This window comes from Saimiri boliviensis, chromosome X (assembly GCF_048565385.1).
Source record: "Saimiri boliviensis isolate mSaiBol1 chromosome X, mSaiBol1.pri, whole genome shotgun sequence".
Classification (NCBI taxonomy): domain Eukaryota; kingdom Metazoa; phylum Chordata; class Mammalia; order Primates; family Cebidae; genus Saimiri; species Saimiri boliviensis.
The window spans coordinates 45,384,830-45,409,311 of NC_133470.1; the positions used below are offsets into that span (position 1 = coordinate 45,384,830).

The following is a 24,482-nucleotide window of genomic DNA, read 5'->3' on the forward strand; positions in this document are numbered from 1 at the left end:
AGAATGTCGGCCGGCCCCTTGGGTAGGGCCCAGGGTGTGAGAAGGAGATGCTACTACCGTTGAAAGCCAGGATCCTTGCAGAATGGGGTCTGGGGGTTAGGACCTCCCCTCTATACTGGACTATATCCTCTTTCATGGAGGGCTTCTGGGCTAGGAGTTGGGGAAGAGTAGGAAGGACTAAACAGGTCAGGAAAAGTCCCCAGAGACAATGGGGGCCTCTGACAAAGACTTGAAGGAGATGAGGGAGGGAGCAGCTGGGTATCCGAGGAACTCCAAAGGAAACAGCCAGGGCAAAGGTTCTGAGGTGGGAGTGTACCTAATTTGTTCAAAGTCTTCAAGAAGGCTGGTGTGGTTAGTGTGGCGAGAACAAGAAGAGAAATTGGAGGTGAGGTCAGAGAGGGGACTCGGAGGTTGGACCATGCAGGACCTTGTAGGCCATGGTAAGGACTTTGGCTTCAACGCTGAGTGAGGAGGAAGGCATGAGAGGGTTGCAAGCATAGGAGAAACATGAACTGTGTTAGAATTTAACAGAAAGCCCCTGACTGCTGGGTGTCCAATGGGGTCTAGGGACTGAATGTGGAAGGAGGGGACCAGCAAGGAGCTGGCTACTGCAGTAGTCTAGGTGACTGGTGATAGTGCTGGCAGTGGAGGTGGTGAAAAGAGGGGGATTTGGGAAAAATTTCTGATAGAGAGCCAAAAGGATTTGTTGAAGACTGAGAGTCTTGGGGCCAGATCAGGACAGACAATACCCAAACCAGGTGGGCAGGGAGGAGTCCCCGGACTATTTGCCAGCTTGAATTTTTAGGTGAGAAAAAAATAAAGTTCTACCATTATTTTATGATTTTTCTGTTAATTGCAGCTGAACATATTCCTTTCTAACTCATGGACATCCTGGACATGGAGACCTGGGGAGAGGGGCTGCTGGAAAGATCACCTCCCTCCTAGGAAGCTGTGAGATTCCAATGAGATAACAGCAGGCTCAGAACCTGGCACTCAGTAGGTGTTCAGCACATCTTCCCAGGATGGAGGAGGAATGTATGAATGGATGTGTTCAGTGGACAAAAGCTACAGTTGAGTTCCCACAGGTGAGACTACAGAGGGGAGAGTAAAAGGAGTTTACAAGATGGAAGCAGCAGAAAGAACAGCACTCTTGGGAGAGGGAACAATAGGGGCAGAGAAAGGGGGGAAGTGAGGCCCCTGTGGGGTGTGGAGTGTCAGGTTGGGCAAAAGACAGGGCTTTGATTGTGATTCTATTAGTCGGAGGCTACCTATATGCCCAATGAACTTCTGGCAGCACAGTCAGGCTCAGTGTTTAATGACCTGAAATTTTAAAAAGTGAATCCTTCAGAAAGTTCAATTTCCTATTTGGCTATTCATTCAACAATCGTACCAAGTCCTGGAGAGTGCTTGGGGCTGACAATCAGGGGCATTTTTTTTTTTTTTTTTTTTTTTTTGAGACGGAGTCTCGCACTGTCGCCCGGGCTGGAGTGCAATGAAACAATCTCGACTCACTGCAACCTCTGCCTCCTGGGTTCACACGATTCTCCTGCCTCAGCCTCCGGAGTAACTGGGATTACAGGTGCACACCACCACACCCGGCTAATTTTTTAATTTTTTAGTAGAGATGGAGCTTCACTATATTGGCTAGACTGGTCTCGAACTCCTGTCCTCGTGATCTGCCCGCCTCGGCCTCCCAAAGTTCTGGGATTACAGTCGTGAGCTATGGCGCCCAGCCAACAATCAGGGACATTCTCGGCGTGTGGCACTGCTCAAGCAAAGGTTAGAGTTGGGCAGGGAGGACCCAGTAAGTAACTGCAACAGGATAGTCCTTTTCACTTTCTTAGGTCACACACCAGGGTGTAGTCTAGGCCTTCAGGGGCTCTGGGTATTCCTGGGGCAATAGGGAGTCACGGAGGGTTAGGGAGAGAGAGTAACCCCATCCCTGAGAGGCACATTTTTCCTAATCCGACCACCCAATAGCTCAGACTCTGCCTATACAGCATCCTCCTCTCTGGCCTTCTTATTGGCTACTCATGCCTCCCTCACACCACCTACACCATCCGCGCCGGCTTTGCTTTTTTCCCCGTCTCGCCTCCAAGCCCACCCTCCGTCCTACTACACCTTCTAGCCTCGGCATTGGTTCATGCCGTACTAGCACTGCCTTTTGAGGGCTCGCCGCCTTCACCCTGGCTCTCTCATTGGCTATCCGCCATCTCTCTTCCTCACTCCCGCCTTCAGCCTCCACCTCCATTGGCTCGGCCACCTATGGTCCCACTTCCGTGGCCGCTGACACACCCGCCTCTTGGGCTCTTTTTAGCTTTCATATTGGCTAGTTCCTCCTCGACACCGCCCCTTGAAGCCCTAGTGCACGCTCACAAGACTCCCAATTGGCTCGCTGTAGCCATTAGCGTCACTCCGCGCGCGGCTGTTCATTGGCTGTTCTCTGTCTCTAGCTTCCGTTCCACTGCCTACGCAACCCGCGGGATCTCCCACTTTTCGGGCCTCTGCGTTACTTCCCGGCTGCCCTCATCGCCTGTAGCCATTCCACTTTTCCCACCGCCCACATGTCGCTCTCGCTCAGACTTCCGCATTAGCTGCTCTGCTTTTGCTATCTTCATCCTGGATCCCGCACCACCCTATTCCGGCCTTTTCATTGATTCCCCGATCATCCCGCCCCCTACACCGCCCACTCCCGGGCATCCCCATTGGCTGCGTGCTTCTCCGGCTCTCAATTCACTGCTACGTCATCCGCGCGTGGCTGCCGATTGGTTCGCTGCTATACCTGTCTTCATCTCGCCGCCTACGCCCCCGTGAGCCGTATCCTCCCGCGCTGGCCTTCCTATTGGCTGCCCGCCCCTTCAGGCCCTGCCCCCGCCGGTCCCGCCGCCGGTGCCGTCGGTGCCGCCGCCGCCGCCGCCGCCGATATGGCGCGTACGGCCCCTGTGGAGCCCCCGCTGCGGCATCCCGCGCCGCCCTCGCCAGCCGCGGGTGAGCCCCGCACCTCGGTCGAGGCGGCGGTGGCCCCGCGGAGGGTGCTGTTCGCCGACGAGGCCCTGGGGTTGCCGCTGGCGCAGTTGCGCCGCTACCGGCCGTGGGGCGGGCCCGGGGCGGGCAAGATGGCGGCGGCAGCCGGGCAAGATGGCGGCGGCGGCGGCGGGGCCGACGAAGACGACGATGTCGAGGATGGGGATGAAGGGGAGGAGGAAGAGGAGGCTTGCCCCGAGCCCTCGCCGCTGTGCCCCGTCCCCGCTGGCGGGGGGTTTTACTTGGTCCCCACATTTTCGCTGCCGCCCGCGCCGGGCCGTCTGGAGCGCTTGGGGCGCGTCATGGTGGAGCTGGAGGCGCTGCTGCCGCCTCCCGGAGCGGTCCCCGGGGGTGCCGGGGTGTGGGTGCCTGGGGGCCGCCCGCCAGTGCTGCGCGGGTTGGTACGCGTGCTGAACCGCTCCTTCGAGAAGGCGGTGCACGTGCGGGCCTCACACGACGGCTGGGCTTCCTTCTGCGACCATCCAGCGCGCTACGTCCCGCGCAGCCCGCCGTGGGCAGGAGCGGGAGGAACAGGAGCAGGAGATCCCATCCTGGATCCGGGGCTCGGCCTGGGCCCCGGCCAGGCGTCCGCCTCCTCGCCCGACGACGGCGGCCGCACTGACCGCTTTGCCTTCCAGCTGCCCTTTGCTGAGGGCGCGGGCGATGGGGCGCGCCTCGACTTCGTGGTGCGCTATGAGACCCCCGAGGGCACTTTCTGGGCCAACAACCACGGCCGCAACTACACAGTCCTGCTCCGGATCGCACCCGCTCCCACACCCACTGATGCCGAAGGGCTGCCCCAGCAGCAGCAGCTGGAGCCACAGCCCGAGTGCCAGGGTCCCGTGGAGGCTGAGGCCAGGCAGCTGAAGAGCTGCATGAAGCCGGTGAGGCGCAGGTAATGTCAGCCAGCGCCACCTCCGCCAACGCAGGGCTGTGTCTGGGATGGAGGACAAGCATTCCGACCCAGGAACCCCTCAGGCCTGCTCTCCAGGACAGGGAGGAGGGTGCATTGAGTCAGTTAGTCAAAGAGTGATGGAGATCAAACATGTGCTAGGCACTGTTTAACTGGGGTTTTATTCATTCATTTGTTGAGTTCCACTGTAAAGCCCTGTACAAGACAGACATCTACCCTGCCCTCAAAGATTCATATAGGCTCCTGTGGGAGACAGTTTGAACAAACAAGCGAGGAAGCAGATAGGATAAATAGGGACAAAGTTAGCTGCTCAAGGGAGTAAGGGGATAGGTTGGGAGGGAATGGCTGTGTTAGACATGCTGTTCTTAAAGGGAGGGCCTTTGAGGAGGTGAGTCCTAAATGATGATAAAGAAGAGTTATGCACAGATCTGGTGGGGAGTTGGGGGAGAGTTTGTAGAAAACGGAACAGGGAGGACTTTTCTGAGGAGGTTTCATTTAAGTCCTGAATGATGAAGAGCAGTTATGTGCATATATGGAACAAGGGTGTGCTAGGTAGAGGAAACAGCAAGTGCAGAGGTCCTGGGGTGGTAATGAGCTTGGTGTGAATGATCAACAGTGTGCTAGAGTGGAGAGAACTGGCTTTGCCAGTGAGGGTAGACCTGATTCTCTTTCTGACAGAGCAGGAAACTAGGGTTCCAGAGGTGGAGAAACTGGTTGAGGCAGTGATGGCACCTGGCTCTTCCAATTCAACCATGCCTGACCTTGAAACCTGTGTAGTCTACTGTTACGCTGTAGTCTATTCTGAGTCCTCCTGTGGAGGCGAGGGGCTGAGCCCATGCTCTCACAAGGAAGCAGTGGCTCTGGGAGAGAGACAGAACCAGATGGGTACTGAACTTGAAGTTCTTGTCCCTTGTGTTTGGCCACACCACCTGTGATCATTCAGGGACAGGAAGAAATAATCAGTTATACCCCAGGAGGCCCTGGTAGAAGATTTCCATAGGTTTCCTCGATCCAACTATGAATTTTTCGGGGGCAGCAGCTAGGCCTGATTCCTTTTGTGGTCACGTAAGTCTGGCCTGCGATCACTAGATTCTCAAAATGCACACATTTCCCTGCTCCTGGGAGGACTGGAAATGGAAGTGGGAAAATGCTTTTTGGACCTTGTATGTGTATGCTTGGTCAAAAGCCACTGGCTGCAGTGAGACATTTGTGGGATCTGGTAAGGCCTTAGCATGTGAGTAGTTGAGAAAAAGATCTAGCTCGGGGCTGGTGGGCAGATGTGCCTGGGTAACTGAGCAGGCAGGCAAGCACCCACTCACCCACCTGTGAGTCCACCATAACCTGAGACTTCATCTAAAGGGGGCAGGCAGCATGGCTTTTCTTACAGCATTAGGAGTGTGGATTCTGGCATAGATTGCCTGGGTTGAAATCCTGGCCCTGCCACTTATTGGCCTTGTGAGCTTGGCCAGTGCATTTAACCACACTGTGCCTCAGGACCCTCATCTGTAAAATAGAATTTTAGCACGCACTTTATGGGATACGAGTAAAGGTGCTCAGAACCAACTCTGGCTCAAAGTGGTATCATACAGGTGTTAGCTAGTGTTAGTATTTAGGGAGTCACATGTACAGTTTCCTGGATTTCTCTCCTAAATTCGGCTCCGCCCATCAGCTCTGTGGCCTTGCCTCCGTTTCCTCTGCTAAGGGGAATGATAGTCACTTTGCATGGTTGGATTGGATACAGCAAACATGAGCAAGGTAACTGAAGCATGGTGGTAGCTGCAAAACATAACTGGCCAGCATTTACTGATTTCTTTGCTGTGAACATCAGATCCATTCTCTCTGTGAGGCCTGCTATGCATGCTGTGTTGTGTAGGTGCTATGATTATCCCCATTTAATAGAGGGGAAACAGGTAGCTCCGAGAGGTGAGCCGGCTTGCTCAAAGCCTCTCAGCTAGTGAGTGACACGGCCAGGGAAGAAATGCCAGGGACATTTTCTTTTTTCTATTTTTTTTTTTTTTAAACTATGGATCCTCTAGAAAACTTGGCATGATTCAGGGTAAATTCTGGATTTCACTCTTGGTGTTCCCAGCATGTCATGCTTTCCTTTTACCTTTTTGTTTTCTTTTTGGTTTATCAAGGTATACCTACATAAAGTGTACTGATCTTCCATGTACAGCCCAGTAGATTTGTACATATGTATGCACTTGCGTAACCACCACCCAGATCAAGATACTGAGCAGGTCCAGTGCCCCAGAGCCACATTCATTTCTATCACTTTCCCAAGCTGTCATCCCCGCCGGCTGTCATGGGAACTCTGTCTGTAAGATGCAACAGTTTGGGTAAAGGAGTTTGGTCATTTTAAAGAGTGTAAAAGACAGAGAACAAAGAAATCAAAACCTTGCAGGGACAAGGTGGGTGGAGAGGGTGTTTTTCTTTTAACATACATGGGCGGTTTTAAGGAGAAATTGAAGCAGCTTGTTCAGACAATTGTTTTGGTATCTGGCCCCAGGTCTGTGGTTCCTAACATGACTTGTGATATTATTTTAAGTGGGCAGATGGCTTTTTGATAGCTTCTTTATCTTTCGATCTCAGCTCTTGCAAAGGGGAGGTTGGTGCTCATTGCAAGATCAGCGATAAGGGTTTCTTTGTAGGTCGGTGGCTTTCTTGGCGAGTACATTTCAACTTGTTGTTTTAGAACCTGTGTACTGCCGGTGTCTTGCAGTGCTGTTGAAGAATAGCCACCCTTTGTGACCTAGCCCTCTTGGGAAATGGTGGAGGATCTCGGGATATCCCTTACCTGTGGGCCCTATCATAGAGGGCTTCCTGTTTAGGAAATGTTGGCTGCAGGCCCACTGCACTGAGCACAGCCACATCAGGTGGGGGCATAGGAGAAGTCTGTGGTATCCATCTGGACATAGTTCAGAAACCCAAATGACTGCCTTCCCTGGGTTGGTGGACCAGGCATTTGATAACTCTAAAGCTTAGAGATGGTCTGATCCATCAACAAGCATTTATTGAGGGCCTACTATGTGCTGGGCACAGTGCTAGGTTTCGGCAGGTAAAAAGATGCAGAGTGGTCCTAAGATGTCACAGGGCTTGTGGTACTATGGGGTACAGAGGGTTTGTTGTATGAGACCTGGCTGAGCCCCTGCTCTGCACCAGGCACTTCACTGAGTACTGTATTTTCATACGGTCTAACTTAATTCCGACAACATTCCCTGTGAGTAGAGCAGTTTAAATTCCTCTTTCTTGGATGAGCAAACTGAGGCTCCCAGAGTCCAAAGTTCTAGGGCTGGTGTGGGGAAAAGCCCTCCTGATCTTCCTTGGCACTTGAAACTACTCTTTGGAAGTGTCCTGTTCCTCTAAAAGACCAAGAAAGCCTCACTGTGGTCTTCAAGCACCCTCCCATTCCATCCGCCCATCTGGCCTCCACTGGCTTCGAGTCTTACATCAGTGCCTCTTTCTGAGCTCCTGTCATCAGGGTCTTTCTGTTACTCCAAAGGGTCTTCCTCCTTTCTGCTGCAGGCCTTTGCCCCTGCTGTTTACTTCACCAGGAATGTTTGTCCCATACCCCTTGCAGTTTCCTCCAGTGTTGACCCCTCAGTTCTAAGAGGATTTCCTCAGGGGACCTTGTCCACCCCAACGTCCTTGGGCCCCCAGCTTTTTCATAGCACTCATCAGCCCAGTAGGTGCTAAGCTTGGTTGGAGAAGGTCCCGTGGCAGAGCAGATGAGTGTTGCTACCAGTTGAGGGTCATTGGCCACCCTGCCTAGCAGTTCTGCTATATTTTTCTGATCCACTCTTGTCTCTTCTCTGCAATGACTCTTTCAAATGTTCTTTACCTTCAGACTTTCTCTTGTGCTTCAAAAAACAAAACAGAAGCCATAGCAATAGAACTCCCTACAACTTGTGGCCCCCAAGGCTGCATGCTGATTTCCCTCCCCTGTGTTAAAGATGAGGAGTCCCTTGGTGCTCAGGCCACTTCCTCCTCCTATGCTTTGGGTCCCAGTTTCTGCTGCTTGCTCTAGAATCTGACATCATCAATCACCTTTTCTCTCCTGGCAGGTTTTCTGCTGCCCTCCTTGCTCGATCCTCTGTTGACTTTGACCTGTGCCAGTGTCCCTTCTGTCTTTGCTGACCCACCTCTCCCTCCTGCTCCTGGCCAGCACCCCATCACCCTCCCTTCACTGCCGACCCCTGCAAAGAGTTGCCTGCATTTGCCTTCTGCACTTGCTCACCCCTATGTAAGCATTAACCCCCAGCATCTGCCAGATTCTGCAGGTGGTTTTTTGGTTTTCCTCTTGAAGTGGTTGACCACTGCTACTTCGTCTTTCCTTGCCTTGAGACCATACTCTGCTGCTTTTCCTCTTAACTCTCTGGCCCTTCTCTTTCTCCTGGCTCTTCCCTTAGCTTTATGTATCCAAACTTGGCATCTCCACTTGACTGATGGCCCAAAGAATTCCTCAAACTCACCTTGTTGGGGACTGCATTCATCACCTACCCCGTTGTGTTCCCAAGCAGCCTCTCACTGCCCTACCCCCCGACTTGCTTGTTTTGCTTTTCAGCATCTTTAAGCCCTTCCTGACCCTGCAGTTTGGGCCAGGGACCCTTATTGTAGGATATTCTTTCTATTTCTAAAGGCACTGATCACAGTTTGTAGTTAGACCTTTATTAGGGGGTTGCTGGATGACTCTCTGCCCTGCTAGACTGTAAGCTCCGTGAGGGGTAGGGACATGGTCTGCTTTCGTTCACCACTGTATTCCTGCAGGCCTGCCACAGTGCCTGGCACTTAGCAGGTGCTCAATAAATGTTTGTTGAAAGAATGAGTTTGAGTATTTTTTTAATGTCTTCCTCCACACTGAATTGTAAGCTTCCTAGTTGGGTTTGCTCACCATGGTGTCTCCAGGGTCCATCACTGGGGCTGATGCACAGAAAGGCCCCAGAGTCTTCAAGTGCACCTAAAACTGAAGGGATGGAGATCCAACCTGCTATCCAAATTGGCAGCCTCAGGGGAAACCAGAACAACTGGCAAGTCAGGGGGCATCTTAGTTGTCTGGAGAGTGAGGGATTAATGTGAATGTTATCCTCTTTTATGCCACAGAAAACTTGGTATGGCATTGTGGTTAAGGACATAGGCCTGAGGCCATGTGCTAAGAAAGTGGCAGAGTTGGGATTCGAGCCTGTGTGGTCCTGCTCTAATGCTCCAGCTCTTAGCTAGTGTACCACGCTGGGTGATGCATTTTACCAGCAGGGCAACACTGGGCAAGTTGCTTCCCTTTTCTGAGCCTCAGTTTCCCTCAGTTAAAATTTGGAAGTGGTTACTGTTAAGCGCTTTATAGGTGCTTTTTGAAATATTTATTTGATTTGCTGAACAACTCACCGATGTAGGTATTATTATCCCCTCCTTACAGATGAGGTAACTGAGGCACAGATAGCTTAAGTATCTTGTCCCAGGTCACACAGCTGATAGGTGGCAGAGCTGGGATTGTTCAGAGTTGCATATTCTAACCCTTTATTGAGATGTGAAGTCAATTTACTGGATTTCAACCAGCATTAAAAAGAAAAAGGAAGTAGCATAAGAAATGCCAACGTATCACCACATGCAGTAAAGGTAAGTATTGTTTAATTCAAAGAACAACCGTTTTTCAGTTATATATATATATATATATATATATATATATATATATATACATATATATATATGTATATATGTCTATCTATTTACACGTGTGGGTGTGCTGGGTTATGATGTAGAATGGATTTCTTACTGTGGGTCATGGACAAAGAATGAAGTCATGGCTGTTGAAGAAGCTCATGGCACAAGAAACTGCTCTCCTCCCTCTATCCTGCTGGATCGCCCACAAGTCCCAGAGTTGAGGCTGACATACTTGTTGGGGAAGGCACAGCAATGCCCCACATAACTTGGTGGCTTTCGCAGCCACCTTCAAACCCTGTTCTTTTCAGAAAGCAAATGGCTCAGGGTAACTCCAATTCTGAGTATCTCGGGGCAGGTTTCTGAAGCCACTCGTCCCCCCAGAAAGTCAGCATTATCTTCAGGTTGACTACATGGGAGCTGGGGTCTGCTGAGTTTCCCTTTGGGTTTCAGCACCTGACCCACTTTGGGCTGGCAAAATTCTTTGAAAACATGAATGCTCCAGAGGACTCGGGTGGTGGTGGTGATGGCAGTCTGTGACTGCTCTGAAAGTTTGCTTTGCTTTTCTCCTTGGGGCTTGTCTGCCCTTGCCTGCTCGCTCACACTGTGACTGGCAATTCACCTTTCTGTTCTCTCTCAGCTGGCCTAGGCTTGGTCCAGTGCCACCTCTTCCCAAGTCCTCACCATCTGGTCTCCTCGGGGACTATCTCAGCTTGGCAGCCATTATGTTTCCTGATGGCCAGAGGAATTTGCACGCCCAGGAGACTGGCGTGCAGGCCTGAGATGGCCCCTTTTAGGCGACACCGGCTTGACTAGTGCTCACTAGCACCCAAATAATACATGTCCAAGATGTCCCAGATATGTGTGCCCTGGCTCCTACGGCTCACTGCCCTTGAGGGGATGCCACGTGGTACTTGTGGGGCTGGTGCCAAAAGAACAGGTTTCCTTCTTGAAAATGAGCAGGCATACTGCAGGTACAGTTTTGTTCTTAATCTCCCTCCCCATTTTTCTAAGAACCCCTCTTCTCTGTTACTGTCAGTGACTCAGTATACATTTGTACTTGATTTCTCTTACTATCCTCATGTTGATTGAAGTCATAGCTGCCCTTGAGTTTTTACTGTGAAAGACTGTTCAAAGATACTTGTTTCTTTTTAAGCCCACAATTTCAAACTCTCTTCAAAGTGGAGCCCTCCTGGGATGTTTGTGATCAGCGTGGTTGTATAGTCAGTTAATAACTGAGTGTAGAGACACAGTTCCTTGGGTTTTAGTTGTTGCATTTGTAAAAAGGGAAGGGTGTTGTTTTGAAGGATGGATGTGAAGGTTTTCAAATGCCTTGGTGTATCAATGAGAAGGGCTCAGGGTGGAGGAGGTGAACAATACATGCTTATGCTTTCTGCTTTCATATCTCACTTTGGAGAATGACATGTTTGCTTCCGCCAATGTTGCGGATCTTGGGATTGGCTCAATTGCGTGACCCACTTTTCAGATGTTCTTGCCTTCCTCAGCCGTGGAACGGGTGCTCTGGGGGCTGAGGTATTGATTTTGTATTTGTTTTTCTTTCTCTTCTTCCAACTGAATTGTGGAGTCCTTTTCCTGCTGGCTGGCTGCTTCCTGAGTGTTCTCCTTTTTCATTCTCACATCTATGATTCTGTAGCGGGTTTTAGAAGCCTGATTGTAATACATGTTGGGACTGGGCAAGATGGAGGGCAAGGCTTGTCTGCTCCTGTGCACAGGTGGGAGGGCTGGCTTTCTGTCTGTCTGTGGGCCTTCTTGAAGAGGCTTGGTTTAGAAGAACCTGGGAGGAGGATGTTTTCTGTCATGAAGGACTATGCTGGCAAAAAGAAGTAAGTTAAGGCAGCCTGGCAGAAATCATGTAGAGACATAAGTCCAAAGACCTGGATTTTAGACCTCTGGAGGGGATTAGTGTGGGACCAGGCTGGTTTGCTCTGAATCTCTTTCTCGTCTGTGATGTGTGGGAGATGGCAGCTGGGCTCCCAGATTCGCCCACCCTAGGCCCTGTAATATTCTGACTCAAGTACTTCTGGTGAGATTTGTGAGACCTAGACAGTAGAGAAAGACGGTTTTTTCTAGACTCTAGATCCATATATATGGTTCAAGCGTCTTCCCTGAGGGTGTTTATAGCAGTTCTTCTTGCAGCCACTCTGTGTCTAGTGGTCTCCTAGCCACACACGTCCCAGGCTCATGGAGGTAGGGAAATGGGGAATGAATATGTGGGCAAAGGCAGGCCCTAAGAAAAGCCTGCATGAAGGAGAAGGGAGGGATCCTGTCTAGTATTGATGCCTCCCTCAATCTAATTCTAGAAAGGATGGATATGGGTTGGGTAAGACCCCAGTCCCTCATCCAAGAAGCAGCAGCTGATTGGGTTTTGAAGTCTATGACGTTAAGCCATCTCCTCAGCCTCTGTTTTATCCTCTGTAAAATGGAGGCAGTAGTACTACCTGCTTCAGAGGATTATAAGTACTTGTCTTATAGGGTGGTTATGAGGATTGAATTAACACATGTTGGCCAGGTGCACTGGCTCATGCCTGTAGTCCTAGGACTTTGGGAGGCTGAGATGGAAGGATTGCTTGAGCTCAGGAGTTCAGGACCTGTTCTTGCTATGATCAACACAGCAAGATCGCATCTCTCTGAAAAACAAACAAACAAACAAAAAAACCCACCAAAAACTTCTTTAAAAAATGTGAAGCACTTAGAGCAATGTGTAATGCCATAGTAGGTACTACGTAGGGGTCAGATGATGATACTCCGTTTCTGTGAAGGTAATTGGTTATGGGTTTTCAAAACGTTTCAACCAGGCCAGGTGCAGTGGCTCATGCCTGTAATCCCAGCACTTTGGGAGGCCAAGGCAGGCAGATCACCTGAGGTCAGGAGTTTGAGACCAGCCTAGCCAACATGGTGAAACCCCGTCTCTACTAAAAATATAAAAATTAGCTGGGCATGCTGGCGAGTGCCTGTAATCTCAGCAACTTGGGAAGCTGAGTCAGGAGAATCACTTGAACCTAGGAGGCAGAGGTTGTAGTGAGCTGAGATCATGCCATTGCCCTTCAGCCTGGGCAACAGAACAAGACTCCATCTCAAAAAAAAAAAAAGTTTCAACCATTGCCAGAAGTATCAAGAATGTCACATTGCCTCTTAGGAAGACAAAGGTGTGGGCAGTTGCCCCAGCTCCTCTCAGGTCTCTGAACATGTTTTAGCCAATGCTTCCTTCATTTGCCTTAATCTGTAGATACTTAATACTTATTTTCAGAATAAGAACAGTGACTTCTCCATGATTAGGTCCCCCCCAGAAGGACCCACCTGAAATGCACTTGGCTTATGCCACTCAGGGATCTGACTGGCCTGGCGAAGGATGAGCAAGACCCATAAATACCTATGGTTGATTCCATCTTTGCTGTGTGTTAGGCCCTAATTTCTGGCTGTCCATCCTCATTCCTCTTGACTGCCCTGTGCTTAGTGCATGTCCTGACTCCCTGCAGCTCTGTTTTATGTTTTGTGAGTGAGGAGGTGAAGTGACCTGCCAGGCTGATGTGGGGACAGGGGAGGGCTAGCATAGGGACCCAGGCCTCTCTGACCTCCCTCCCAGTCTCCATTCGCATTCCTTCCTCTGCCCCACAGTCTTGTCCACCTGCCCTTTCTTAGAAAAGTGTTTTTTTCTTTTCTTTTCTTTTCTTTTCTTTTCTTTTTTTTTTTTTTTTGAGAGAGAGTGTTGCTCTGTTGCCCAGGCTGGAGTGTAGTGGCGTGATCTCAGCTCACTGTAATCTCTGCCTCCCAGGTTCAAATGATTCTCCTGCCTTAGCCTCCCAAGTAGTTGGGACTACTGGCATGCACCACCATGCCCAGCTAATTATTTGTGTTTTTAGTAGAGACAGGATTTCCTCATGTTGCCCAGGCTGGTCTTAAACTCCTAACCTCAAGTGATCTGCCCACCCTGGCCTCCCAGAGTACTGGGATTACAGATGTGAGCCACCACACCTGGCCAAAAAGATGGGTTCCTCTATCTTTTCTCTTTCCACAGCCAGGAATATATCCTAAAGAAATGATACAAATGTCGATAAAATTATGCCCAATGCTGTTTGCTGGTTTGCTTTGCGACCTCTAAATGAAAGAACCTAGCTGCTCAGTAGGAAGGAAATGGTATGATACGAGTATTAAGCAGCCACTGAAATGTTTGCAAAAGTATATAATGATGTTTCTTACTGTTAAATGGACAAAGCTAGCTGTGAAATTATGTCTGTAGAATCTAAATGATTTCATAGAATATCTGGAAGAAAATTTTCCAAAATGGTAACAGTAGTTGTCTCTGGCTGATGTTTGATTGTTTTTCTTGCTTCTTTATACTTTCCTGTATTTTGTGAATTTTCTGTAATGAGGGTGTAGGACTTCTGGGATGAGGGGATAAAAAAAGGCAGCAGAAGAGAAAACAGCAGCTGTAAGGTGAAGGTGGGCTAGCACAGAGGCTCAGAAGGTACCGGTGGGTGGCAGAAGTGACCACTCAGGGTATTAGCTCCATGTACTCTCTCCTCTGCCCCACAGGCCTGCCGAGGAGGAACTGAAGACGATGAACGTGGATGATAACACCCTTGCCATGGGTAAGCAGTTGGTCAGCTTTGGGAGTTTTAGCTTGTATTTACCATGTCTTTCCTCCTGTTTTTCTTTCTATAAAAACGAAAAAGGCTGGGCTCAGTGGCTTATGCCTGTAATCCAGCACTTTGGGAGGCCAAGGCAGGAGGACTGCTTGAGGCCAGGAGTTTGAGACCAGCCTGGGCAACATAGTGAGACCTCATCTCTACAAAAAAGAAAAAAATAGACAGGCTTGCTGGCATGCACTTGTAGTCCCTGCTACTCGGGAGGCTGAGGTGGCAGGATCATTTGAGCCCAGGAGGTCGATGCTGTAGTAAGCCATGATTGTGCCACTGCACCCCAGCCTGGGACATAGCGAGACCCTATCTGAAAAAAAAAAAAAAAAATGAAGGGTACCCTCTGCCTTATATTGTCACAGAAAGCTTCAGAGGCAAAACTGCCAGTTGGCTAGGATAGCAGATTTTCTTAACAAACCCATACCTACTTGTATGCCTGTCTTGTCTAATGCTGCCCTTCTCTTCCCTCTAGCAGAGCACCCTGATGTCCAGGAGTCAGTGGGTCCCCTGGTGGCCCCCACCCCTCTCCGTCCATGGCCCCAGATGACACTTCAGGTAAGTGAGTCCTTGCAACCTTGGAGTGGACAGCCCAATAGGAGGCTCATAGTGTGACTATTGCTGGGCTGGGTGGTGGGGCCCACTAGCTGTGGGTCCTCCCTGGATTGGAGGGAAGGCACAAAACTCAGAACCTGATGGGGGAGGGGGAGAATGTAGTTACTCACCTGGGCTTGTAGAAATGTCATTTGTTAATTTAGCAGATATTTATGGAGTGCTTGCTCTGTGCTAATCACTGTTACAGACATGGAAAAATTCTCTTCGAGGGGGCTTATCTGTTAGTAGGGTGAGTCATGATAAAATAATAGTTAGAATGTATGGTACTTCAGGTGATGATAAGTGCTAAGGAAAAATATAAAGGGATAGGGAGTGTGTGAGACTGTGTGTGTGTGTGTGTGTGTGTGTGTTGCGGGGGGGTTGGAACTTTAGATTGGGTGGTCTGGGAAGGCTTTAGTGATTAGTGAGATCTGAGCAAAGATCTGAGGAAGGTGAGTGAGCCATGTGGATAATGTGGATAACTAAGGGAAGAGCATCCCAGGTGAGTGTGAAGTTCTTGAGGTGAGGCCATGACTGATGTGTGTGAAGGACAGTGTAGAAGCCAGTGTGGCGGGGGCAGAACAAGGAAGGGGAAGAGTGGTATGGGTTGAGGGCAGAGAGGTGGCTGAGGACAGATCAGGTGGCGCCTCACAGGCCATGGTGAGGACTTTGGCTTTTACTCCGAGTGAGGGGGAGCCACAAGAGTGTTGTAGGCAGAGGAGGGACTTGATCTGATTTAGGATTTAACAGGCTCCCTCTGGCTGCTGCATGGAAAATAGACTCTGGAGGGTGGAAACAGGCAACCAGTGAGAGGGAGGCCACTGCAGGGTCCAGGCAAGTGTGCTGGTAGGTAGGGGCGGTAGAGACATTTTGGAGAGGGGTGTGTGTGTGTGTGTGTGTGTGTGTGTATGTGTGTACTTTTTAATTATAAAAATTTTCAAACATATATAGAAGTAAAATACTATAACGAACCTACGTATACCATCCCCCAGCTTTAGTAAATATCAAAACTTATTTAAAATTCTTATTTTAGCTATACCCCATCTCCTCCCATTCCCTCTGGAATTATTTTGAAAAACACCCAGACATCATCCTATCCATAAATACTTCCGTTTTTATCTCAGATAATTTGTTTTTTTCTTTTTGAGATGGAGTCTCTCCCTGTCACTCAGGCTGGAGTGCAGTGGCGTGATCTCGGCCCACTGCAACCTCTGCCTCCTGGGTTCAAGCGAGCACATCTGGCTTATTTTTGTATTTTTAGTAGAGATAGGATCCGCCGCTTTGGCCTCCCAAAATGCTGGGATTACAGGTGTGAGCCATCACGCCTGGCCACAAAATTAAGAATTCTTAAAAATCCCCACAATACTATCATCATACCTCAGAAAATAAATGGTAATTCCTTAGTGTCATCAAGTATTTGGTTAGTGTTCAAGTTTCCTTCTCTCATAAATGTTTTAGGATCCAAACAAGGTTGACACATTGCATTTGATTGATGTGTCTCTTTAGATTTTTTAAATCTCCCCCGTTTTCTTTCTTTGCAATTTGTTGGTTGAAGAAACTTTACTTGTCCTATAGAATTTTCCAGTCTGGGTCTGGATGATTACATCCAGGTGGAAATATGTTTCTTACTCCATTTTTATTAATTTATTAATTCTATTAATGTAATCTTATTTAATTAATCAAATTATTAATGTTATTAAATGAATATTTAATCTTTTAGCTAGAATTAACTCTATTTAATTCTATTATTCTCACTTCCTTTATTAGCTAGAATTTGTCTCTAAAGAAAAACTTTCCCACACCAGCTATTGGGCTATCTTGAGATACAGTTTTTGCAGAAAAAGTAGTGTAAATATTTAATTTTTTCCATTTTATTTACCAGTTTTCAGAGGAAGTACTACTACAAAGGTGACCAGTAAAAGGATTTTTGGTTTTATGTCATTATAAATTCTATGAATTCTAAACATATTTGATGAGTTTTAATCCATTGCACTTATTTGTTTGTTTTTTTGATGCTTAAATTGAACTATCCCTGGCCAGTAGGAGCTCATTGAGATGGGTTCCTCTGTCCTTTTGACAATATGTTCTAGGCTCATCCTGTACTCTCCCTGCCCCCAGCCTGGAAACAGCCATTTCTTTATTTCTTTTTTTGTTTGTTCGTTTGTTTGAGACGGAGTCTTGCTCTGTCGGCCACGCTGGAATGAAGTGGTACGATCTTGGCTCACTGCAACCTCTGCCTCCTGGGTTCAAGCTATTTTCCTGCCTCAGTCTCTCAAGTAGCTCGGATTACAGGCACATGCCACCACACTCGGCTGATTTTTGCATTTTTAGTAGAGATAGGGTTTTGCCATGTTGGCTAGGCTGGTCTTGAACTCCTTATCTGCCTGGTGATTCACCCGCCTCGGCCTTTCAAAGTGCTGGGATTTCAGGAGTGAGCCACCGTGCTTGGCCAGAAACAGTCATTTCTCTAAGGAGCACTGTTTCATTTCAGTATAAAGTGGCATTCAGAGGCCAAGGTTTGGGTGCTTGGCATGCTTGCTGCTACTAGACTGGTCATTGTTTCTAGGCCCTTTCAAAAGATGGAGCTAGGAAATAATTTTTTTTAAAAGAAAAGATAATACATCATGGATTCATATGGAATCCTGGCTATGTTTTGGGTGTTTTTCTGCATTTTATTTTTATGTTTCTCAATTTTTTTATTTTTAATTTTTGAGGGGACATAGTAGTTGTATATATTTATGGAGATGTTTTGATATAGGCATGCAGTGCATAATAATCACATCATGGAGAATGAGGTATGCATCTCCTCAAGCATTTACCCTTTGTGTTACAAACAATCCACTTCACTTATATTCCTTTTTTTTTTTTTTTTTTTTTTGGAGACAGAGTCTTTCTCTGTCACCCAGGCTGGAGTGCAGTGGCACAGTCTTGGCTCACTGCAACCTCTGCCTCCTGGGTTCAAGTGATTCTCCTGTCTCAGCCTCCTGAGTAGCTGGGACTACAGATGTGCACCACTTTGCCCAGCTAATTTTTGTATTTTTGGTAGAGATGGGGTTTTACCATGTTGACCAGGCTAGTCTTGAACTCCTGGCCTCATGTGATCCAACCACCTTGGCCTCCCAAAGTGCTTGGATTACAGGTGTGAGCCACCGCGCCTGGCCACTTATACTTTCAGTTATTTTAACTGGCTCTGTTTTGAAGGTAAACCAGCAGTATTTAGTGATGATCATTCACCAAATATTCACACCCACTAAATTCCTCAGCTTTGTAATCTGCAAGAAGCATCGTTTTACTGCATCCAATTGTGTTATTTTACCATAGATGACAGAGTCTTTGGAGTCTAGATAGTGATGGAGGGCGCTTTAAGGCATTTTTATGTAGAAACCCCTGTGGGGCTGGCTGTGGGCTGTCACACTTCTTACTGTCTCTGCTTGTTCCACCCATCTTCTACTTCATTCCCTTGCTTTTTCTCCCCCCATCTCTCCCCCACCCTGGCCATGGCTCCAGGTTTCTGACGTTTCGATGACTGGCAACCCTCCAGAAGAAGGCGACATCCCCAGAAGCAGTCCACCTGTGGCTTTTACAGAGGTCCTCCAGGCACCGGCCATCAGGATCCCCCCCTCCTCCCCTCTCTGTGGCCTGGGTGGCTCCCCCAGAGACCAGGCCTCAGGGCCCGATTCGAGCGAAGGGGCCAGTGGGCCTTTCCTGGAGCCCAGCCAGCAGCAGGCAGAGGCCACGTGGGGAGTATCGAGCGAGAATGGAGGGGGGCTGGAGGCCGTGAGTGGGTCGGAGGAGCTGCTTGGTGAGGACACCATCGACCAGGAGCTGGAGCAGCTCTACCTGTCTCACCTGAGCCGCCTACGGGCTGCTGTGGCTGCAGGTGGGGCAGAGGGTGTCGGGGAGGGCTCCACAGATGGGGGAATGTCCCCCAGCCATCCCCTGGGCATACTGACAGACCGTGACCTGATCTTGAAGTGGCCCAGCCCTGAGCGGGCCCTGAACAGCGCCCTGGCTGAGGAGATCACGCTGCACTACGCCCGGCTGGGGCGTGGCGTGGAGCTCATCAAGGACACTGAAGACCCTGATGACGAGGGGGAGGGTGAAGAGGGGCTCTCTGTCACACCCTCCAGCCCAGAAGGGGACAGCCCCAAGGAATCGCCTCCGGAAATCCTCTCCGGGGCCCGTTCTGTGGTAGCCACTATGGGAGATGTGTGGCTCCCATGGGTAGAGGGCTCGGGATGTGACAGCCCTGTGGTTCTGGGTACAGAGTGTCAGTTCACTGGGGATCCTGAGAAAGGGACGGGTAAGGACACCAGCTCTTTGCACATGAATACGGTGATAGCTGGGGTGACCGAGTCCCTGGGGGAGGCCGGGACAGAAGCCCAGATGGAGGTCACCAGTAAGTGGGCAGGCAGCTTGGATCCCATATCTGGCAAGGAGCCAGCTGTTCCCATCCTTTTGCAGGGGCAAAATCCCACCCTCCTTGGTCCCTTTGAGGCCGAAGTCTGTCTCTCTAGCATGGCCGGGCCTCATGTGAGCTCCCAGGATGAAAAGGATGCAGACCCAAGCCTTGAACCCCCAAAGAGTTCTCCCACCATAGCAGCCCCTGCAGAATGTGTGTGTGTACTGCCGCCTCAGCTCCGGGGGCCCTTGACCCAGACTCTGGGGGTCCTGGCTGGGCTTGTGGTGGTCCCTGTGGCTCTAAACAGTGGTGTGTCCCTCCTGGTGCTTGCGCTGTGCCTCTCTCTGGCTTGGTTCTCGTAGGCTCTGCTTGTGGGATCAGCAGAGGCTTGAGATGGGATACATGGCCTATGCAGTGAGGGGACCTGGGTCCTTTACTTCTGAGAATGCTCAACTGAAAGAGAGGCCTTCCCATTCCCAAGCTCTTTAGTCAACACAGGGATCCCTGTGGTGACACCAGTGGAGACGAGGGGATGGGTGGATGGTGTGAGTGAGGGGAACTTTTAGAGTGGAACTGGGCATGTTGTCCCCCTACCCCCCGAGCCTGTATTTATTTTTGTATAATTCTCTGGACGAGGGAGAGTGGTCATGAGCTGGTCTTGGGGCACAATTACCCAGAGATATATTTATTAACAGCCAACCTGTGCAACCTGCTGGAGCTTTATTTTTAATTTAATTTATATAGAGTACTTATTATTATATGCCTCAATAGAGCTCTATGAGAAACATGTGTCTTGTGGTGTAGTGTTCTCCTGTTTGGGCATGAGTGTGCAGGGTGGTCACTTTCTGTGGGAGGATCACAGTGGAGAGTTGGGTGTGAGATGTAGTCGCCTGCTGCTGCTTCAACACGTCTATCCTTGAAGATCTGTGTCTCTTCATCTCGTGGTCCTAATCCATACGGTTCTTTGTCTTTTCCATGTTCTGCCTGTGGGGCCCTGCAGTATCTATTTGGATGGTGGTGGTGGGAGCCAGGGAGGAAGAGCAGCAGCCACAAGAGGGTTTGGTGTCAGTCACATGGTTGCAGTGGTGGCTGTGGTCTGCTGTGGATGTGGGGACATCAATTGTGAATCAGCCACAAGGTTTTGAGGTTACTGAAAAAACAGCCTTTGACACCAGCAGGGGGACCCCTTAGCCCCCGAGATAGGGAAGGCCTAAGAAAGGAAAGAGGAGTTTACGCACTGTGAAACATTTGTAGCACAGTTGCTGTCCACAGACATCACATTTCTACTAAAAACAGGAAGCCCAGAAGCTTTGAAAGAAAGAGATACATTTATTGCATGCGAATAAACTGCTCAACAAAATAAATTTATTTATTTACTTCCCTTTACAGAAAAACTTATTGAACGAAATATTTACATGAGCTTTCTTCAGTTTTTCTCCGATGCCTTTCTAAAATAGCCCCAATCAGATTTTTTTTACCCAACCATTTCAGCAAAACTGCTGAGGATAATCACATCGTTATCGCCACGGTTAAGTCTCAGACCTCATGTTACTTGGACTATTGGCAGCATTTGACATGGTTGATCATCTCTACCTTGCAACACTTTCTTCACTTGGTTTCCAAGACACCACACTCTTCATTTCCCTTCTTCCTCACTGGCCACTGTGCAAAGCTGTCATTTTCTCTTGAAACTGTTTTGTGGGTTCAATGCAAATCCAATCACGATTCCAATAGATTTTTGCGTGTGTGTAGATCATGACACATTAATTCTTAAATTTATGTAGAAGTGGCAAGACTAGCTAGGACACTGATACTTATTGTATGGTATATCAATTCAGATGGGACGATATTTTTGCAAGAGTAGACAAATAGACCAATAAAAGACTAGTGATCTCAGAAACAGACCGACTCATGTGTACACACAGAACTGGTGACCAACGAGGTGTTTTGGACCAGTGGAGGAACGATTGGACTTTGAATAAATAGAACAATTGGTTACCCACATTGAAAAATATGAACTTGGATCCCTACCTTACAACACAAATAAAAATAATTCTAGGTGGATTTAAAGCCTAAATGTGAAGGGCAAAACCAAAGAGCTTTAGGAATACAGCAAGGCAAGGCCAGGCACCGTGGCTCACTCCTGTAATCTCAGCAGTTTGGGAGGCTGAGGTGGGCGGATCACCTGAGGTCAGGAGTTCGAGACCAGCCCTGTCTCTACTAAAAATACAAAAATTAGCTGGGCATAGTGGTGGTGGATGCCTGTAGTCCCAGCTACTCAGAGGCTGAAGCAGGACAATCACTGGAACCTGGGAGGCGGAGGTGCAGTGAGCCAAGATGGCACCCCTGCCTTTCAGCCTGGGTGACAGAGGGAGACTCCATCTCAAAAAAAAAAAAAAAAAAAAAAAAAAAAAAAAAAAAAAAAAGTACAATAAGGCAGTACATTCATATACTCATGGTAGTAAAGCTTTTCTTTGTTATGACAAAGGAACAACCATAAATGAAAATTATGAGACATCCAGTAACCTTAAAATTAGGACTGTCCATTGATCAAAAAGCACCATAAAGAGAGTGAAAACGTTATGTAGTAGGTTGCTATGAGTAAAAGCAAAACAAAAAAGAGCGTAGAGTGAAAACACAAGTGACAAATTGGGAGAAGATAATGGAATCACATATAACTGATGAAGGGCTCAAACCTGGAAGACATTAAAAACTACACATAAAGAAAAACTAGCTGTGCCAATAAGCATCTAAATAGTGTATTCACAGAATGGAATATTCACACAATGAGAATGGAAGATCCATATTGCATGAAAGCATACGGATGAATCACAAAAAGCCAAACAAAAGCTTCCACACTGTGTGACCCATTTATGCAAAGTTCACAGGCAGAACTCATGAATTACCACCTAAGTGGTGACATTGTAAAGAAAAGTGAAGGGCTGATTATCAGAGTCAGGATAGTGTTCACCTCTGGCAGAGGGAGGGATGTGGTTGGGAAGGAGCCTGGAGTACTTCTGGGATGTCAATAATGGTTCACTGCTTAACCTGGGAGATTGTTTATGGATGTGCAATTTATTCATCATCATTAAAACATAGATTTACGGGCTGGGTGCGGTGGCTCACACTTGTAATCCCAGCACTTTGGGAGGCCGAGGCAGGCAGATCACTTGAGGTCAAGAGTTTGAGACCAGCCTGGCCAACATTGGGAAACCCTGTCTCTACTATAAGTATAAAAACCAGCCTGGCATGGTGATGGGCATCTGTAATCCCAGCTACTTGGGAGGCTGAGGTGGGAGAATCGCTTGAACCCGGTGGGTGGAGGTTTCAGTGAGCTGAGATCACACCACTGCACTCCAGTCTAGGTGATAGAGTGAGACTTTTGTCTCAAAAAACAGAAACAAACCCCCTATCCCCCTCAACCCTCTCCATACATTTAGGTTTTATACACTCTTATGCACAGACCTCACAAGTGAGGCAGAGTGCAGTAGGAAATAGGAGTAGGGTGAGTGTCCGTGACTCCTGCGCACAGGCTTGCAAAGACCCCAGCCTCCTGGTGTGGATCATGCAGTGTAGGTGGCCTCCTTACTGCAGAACCACCCCTGGGCTCCGGGTCTTGCCTTCTGTTTGTGGAGATTGTCTGTGTCTGGTGGGGAATCCTCTATCGTGTGCCCCTGACACCAGCCATAGAGCGGGGACACTGTCTTTCGGGTTAGATGTGACCTGCCCATTTTGTCCTCAGATGTTTGGGTCTGTCTCCCTGAAGGCCTTATTTACACCCACAATAGTGCAGGACACATGGGCTTTGAGACCTGGCAGGCCTCATAAAAGCTTGAAACCCCAAGTCCTGGTGGTATGACCTTGGGCAAGTCACCTGTCCTTGACCAGCCTCAGTTCCCCATTCATAAAGGGGGCTAATGCCCGCCAAGCAGAGTAGATGCAGGCTTTGGGGAAAACGTGTACTGCCCTCCTCCTGAGCCCACATTGGACGAGTCAAGTAGTTGAGGCAGGGTAGCAGGGTGGACAGGAGCAGGGGCTGGAGCAACGCAGGTTGGGACTAAATTGCTTTGGGTCACACGGTGGGTAAGTGGCTTAAGCTCTCTGTGCTTCCCTTTGCTCATCTGTCATCAGGGTAATAACGTTTCCTCCTCACAGGGTTAAGTGAGGGAGAGGTGAGATGACTCTTGGTCACTGAGCAGCGCCAGGCACAGGGCAAGACTGAGTACACGCCTGCTGTCATCCCCCTGGCTGGAGCTCTTGCAGTCACTGTTACTCACGCCCCTACTCTGCCCTCTCCCATTAATCTGTTAATGTGGTGAATTATACTGATGTTTGTACAACTATCTTTTAAAATTGAGATGGAATCTCGTTCTGTCACCCAGACTGGAGTGCAGTGGCATGATCACAGCTCACTGCAGCCTCAACCTCCTGGGCTGAAGTGATCCTCCTACCTCAGCCTCCTGAGTAGGTGGGACTACAGGCACATGCCACTATGCCTGGCTAATTTTTGTATTTTTGGTAGAGATGGGGTTTCGCCATGTTGCCCAGGCTGATCTCGAACTCCTGAGCTCAAGCGATCCACCTGCCTCTGCCTCCCAAAGTTTTGGGATTACAGGCGTGAGCAGTTTTAGGATTATAGGTGTGAACCACTGCATCCAGCCTTGCCTTTCCTTTCCTTCCTTCCTTCCTTCCTTCCTTCCTTCCTTCCTTCCTTCCTTTCTTCCCTCTCTCCCTCCCTCCCTCCCTCCCTTCCCTCCTTTCTCTTTCATTCTTTTTCTTTATTGACACGGAGTCTTACTCTTTGGCCCAGGCTGGAGTGAAGTGGCACGATCTCAGCTCACTGCAATCTCCGCTACCTGGGTTCCAGCGATTTTCCTGCCTTAGCCTTCTGAGTAGCTGGGATTACAGGCATATGCCACCATTCCCGCTAATTTTTGTGTTTTTAGTAGAGATGGGGTTTTGCCCTGTTGGCCAGGCTGGTCTCGAACTCCTCACCTCGGTTGATCCATGCACCTCGGCCTCCTGAAGTGCTGGGATTACCATGTCCGGCCCTACTTTTATTTTTAAAAATGTTAGTGGCCAGTTACTAGATAAACTCTACTTCTATCACCCATTTACAGGTGAGAGCCTTCCATGTTCTCACTGGCCCCGAGCAGTCCTTTGCCAAGGCATTCCTGGTCTGCCTCTCCCTCCTCCTCTTTGTGACTAGGGCCAGCATCTTAGTCTCACAGTGGCCTCTTCT

General features: G+C 48.9%; 1 protein-coding gene across 3 annotated transcripts; it reads left to right on the forward strand.

The window, feature by feature from the left end:
* Positions 1-340: 340 nt before the first annotated feature.
* PPP1R3F (protein phosphatase 1 regulatory subunit 3F) lies at positions 341-20,650 on the forward strand. 3 transcript variants are annotated; one of them, XM_074392287.1, is made up of 5 exons: positions 341-440; positions 860-1,085; positions 14,144-14,199; positions 14,723-14,802; positions 18,346-20,650. In XM_074392287.1, the coding sequence occupies exons 2-5, from the start codon at positions 1,042-1,044 to the stop codon at positions 19,600-19,602; spliced, it is 1,437 nt and encodes a 478-aa protein (XP_074248388.1). In that variant the 5' UTR covers positions 341-440; positions 860-1,041; the 3' UTR covers positions 19,603-20,650. The 3 variants fall into 3 exon arrangements, with proteins under 3 accessions (XP_074248388.1, XP_003939624.2, XP_039331421.1); XM_003939575.3 differs by lacking the exons at positions 341-440; positions 860-1,085 and adding an exon at positions 2,510-3,919; XM_039475487.2 differs by lacking the exons at positions 341-440; positions 860-1,085 and adding an exon at positions 2,512-3,919 and having other exon boundaries at positions 14,720-14,802.
* Positions 20,651-24,482: the final 3,832 nt, after the last annotated feature.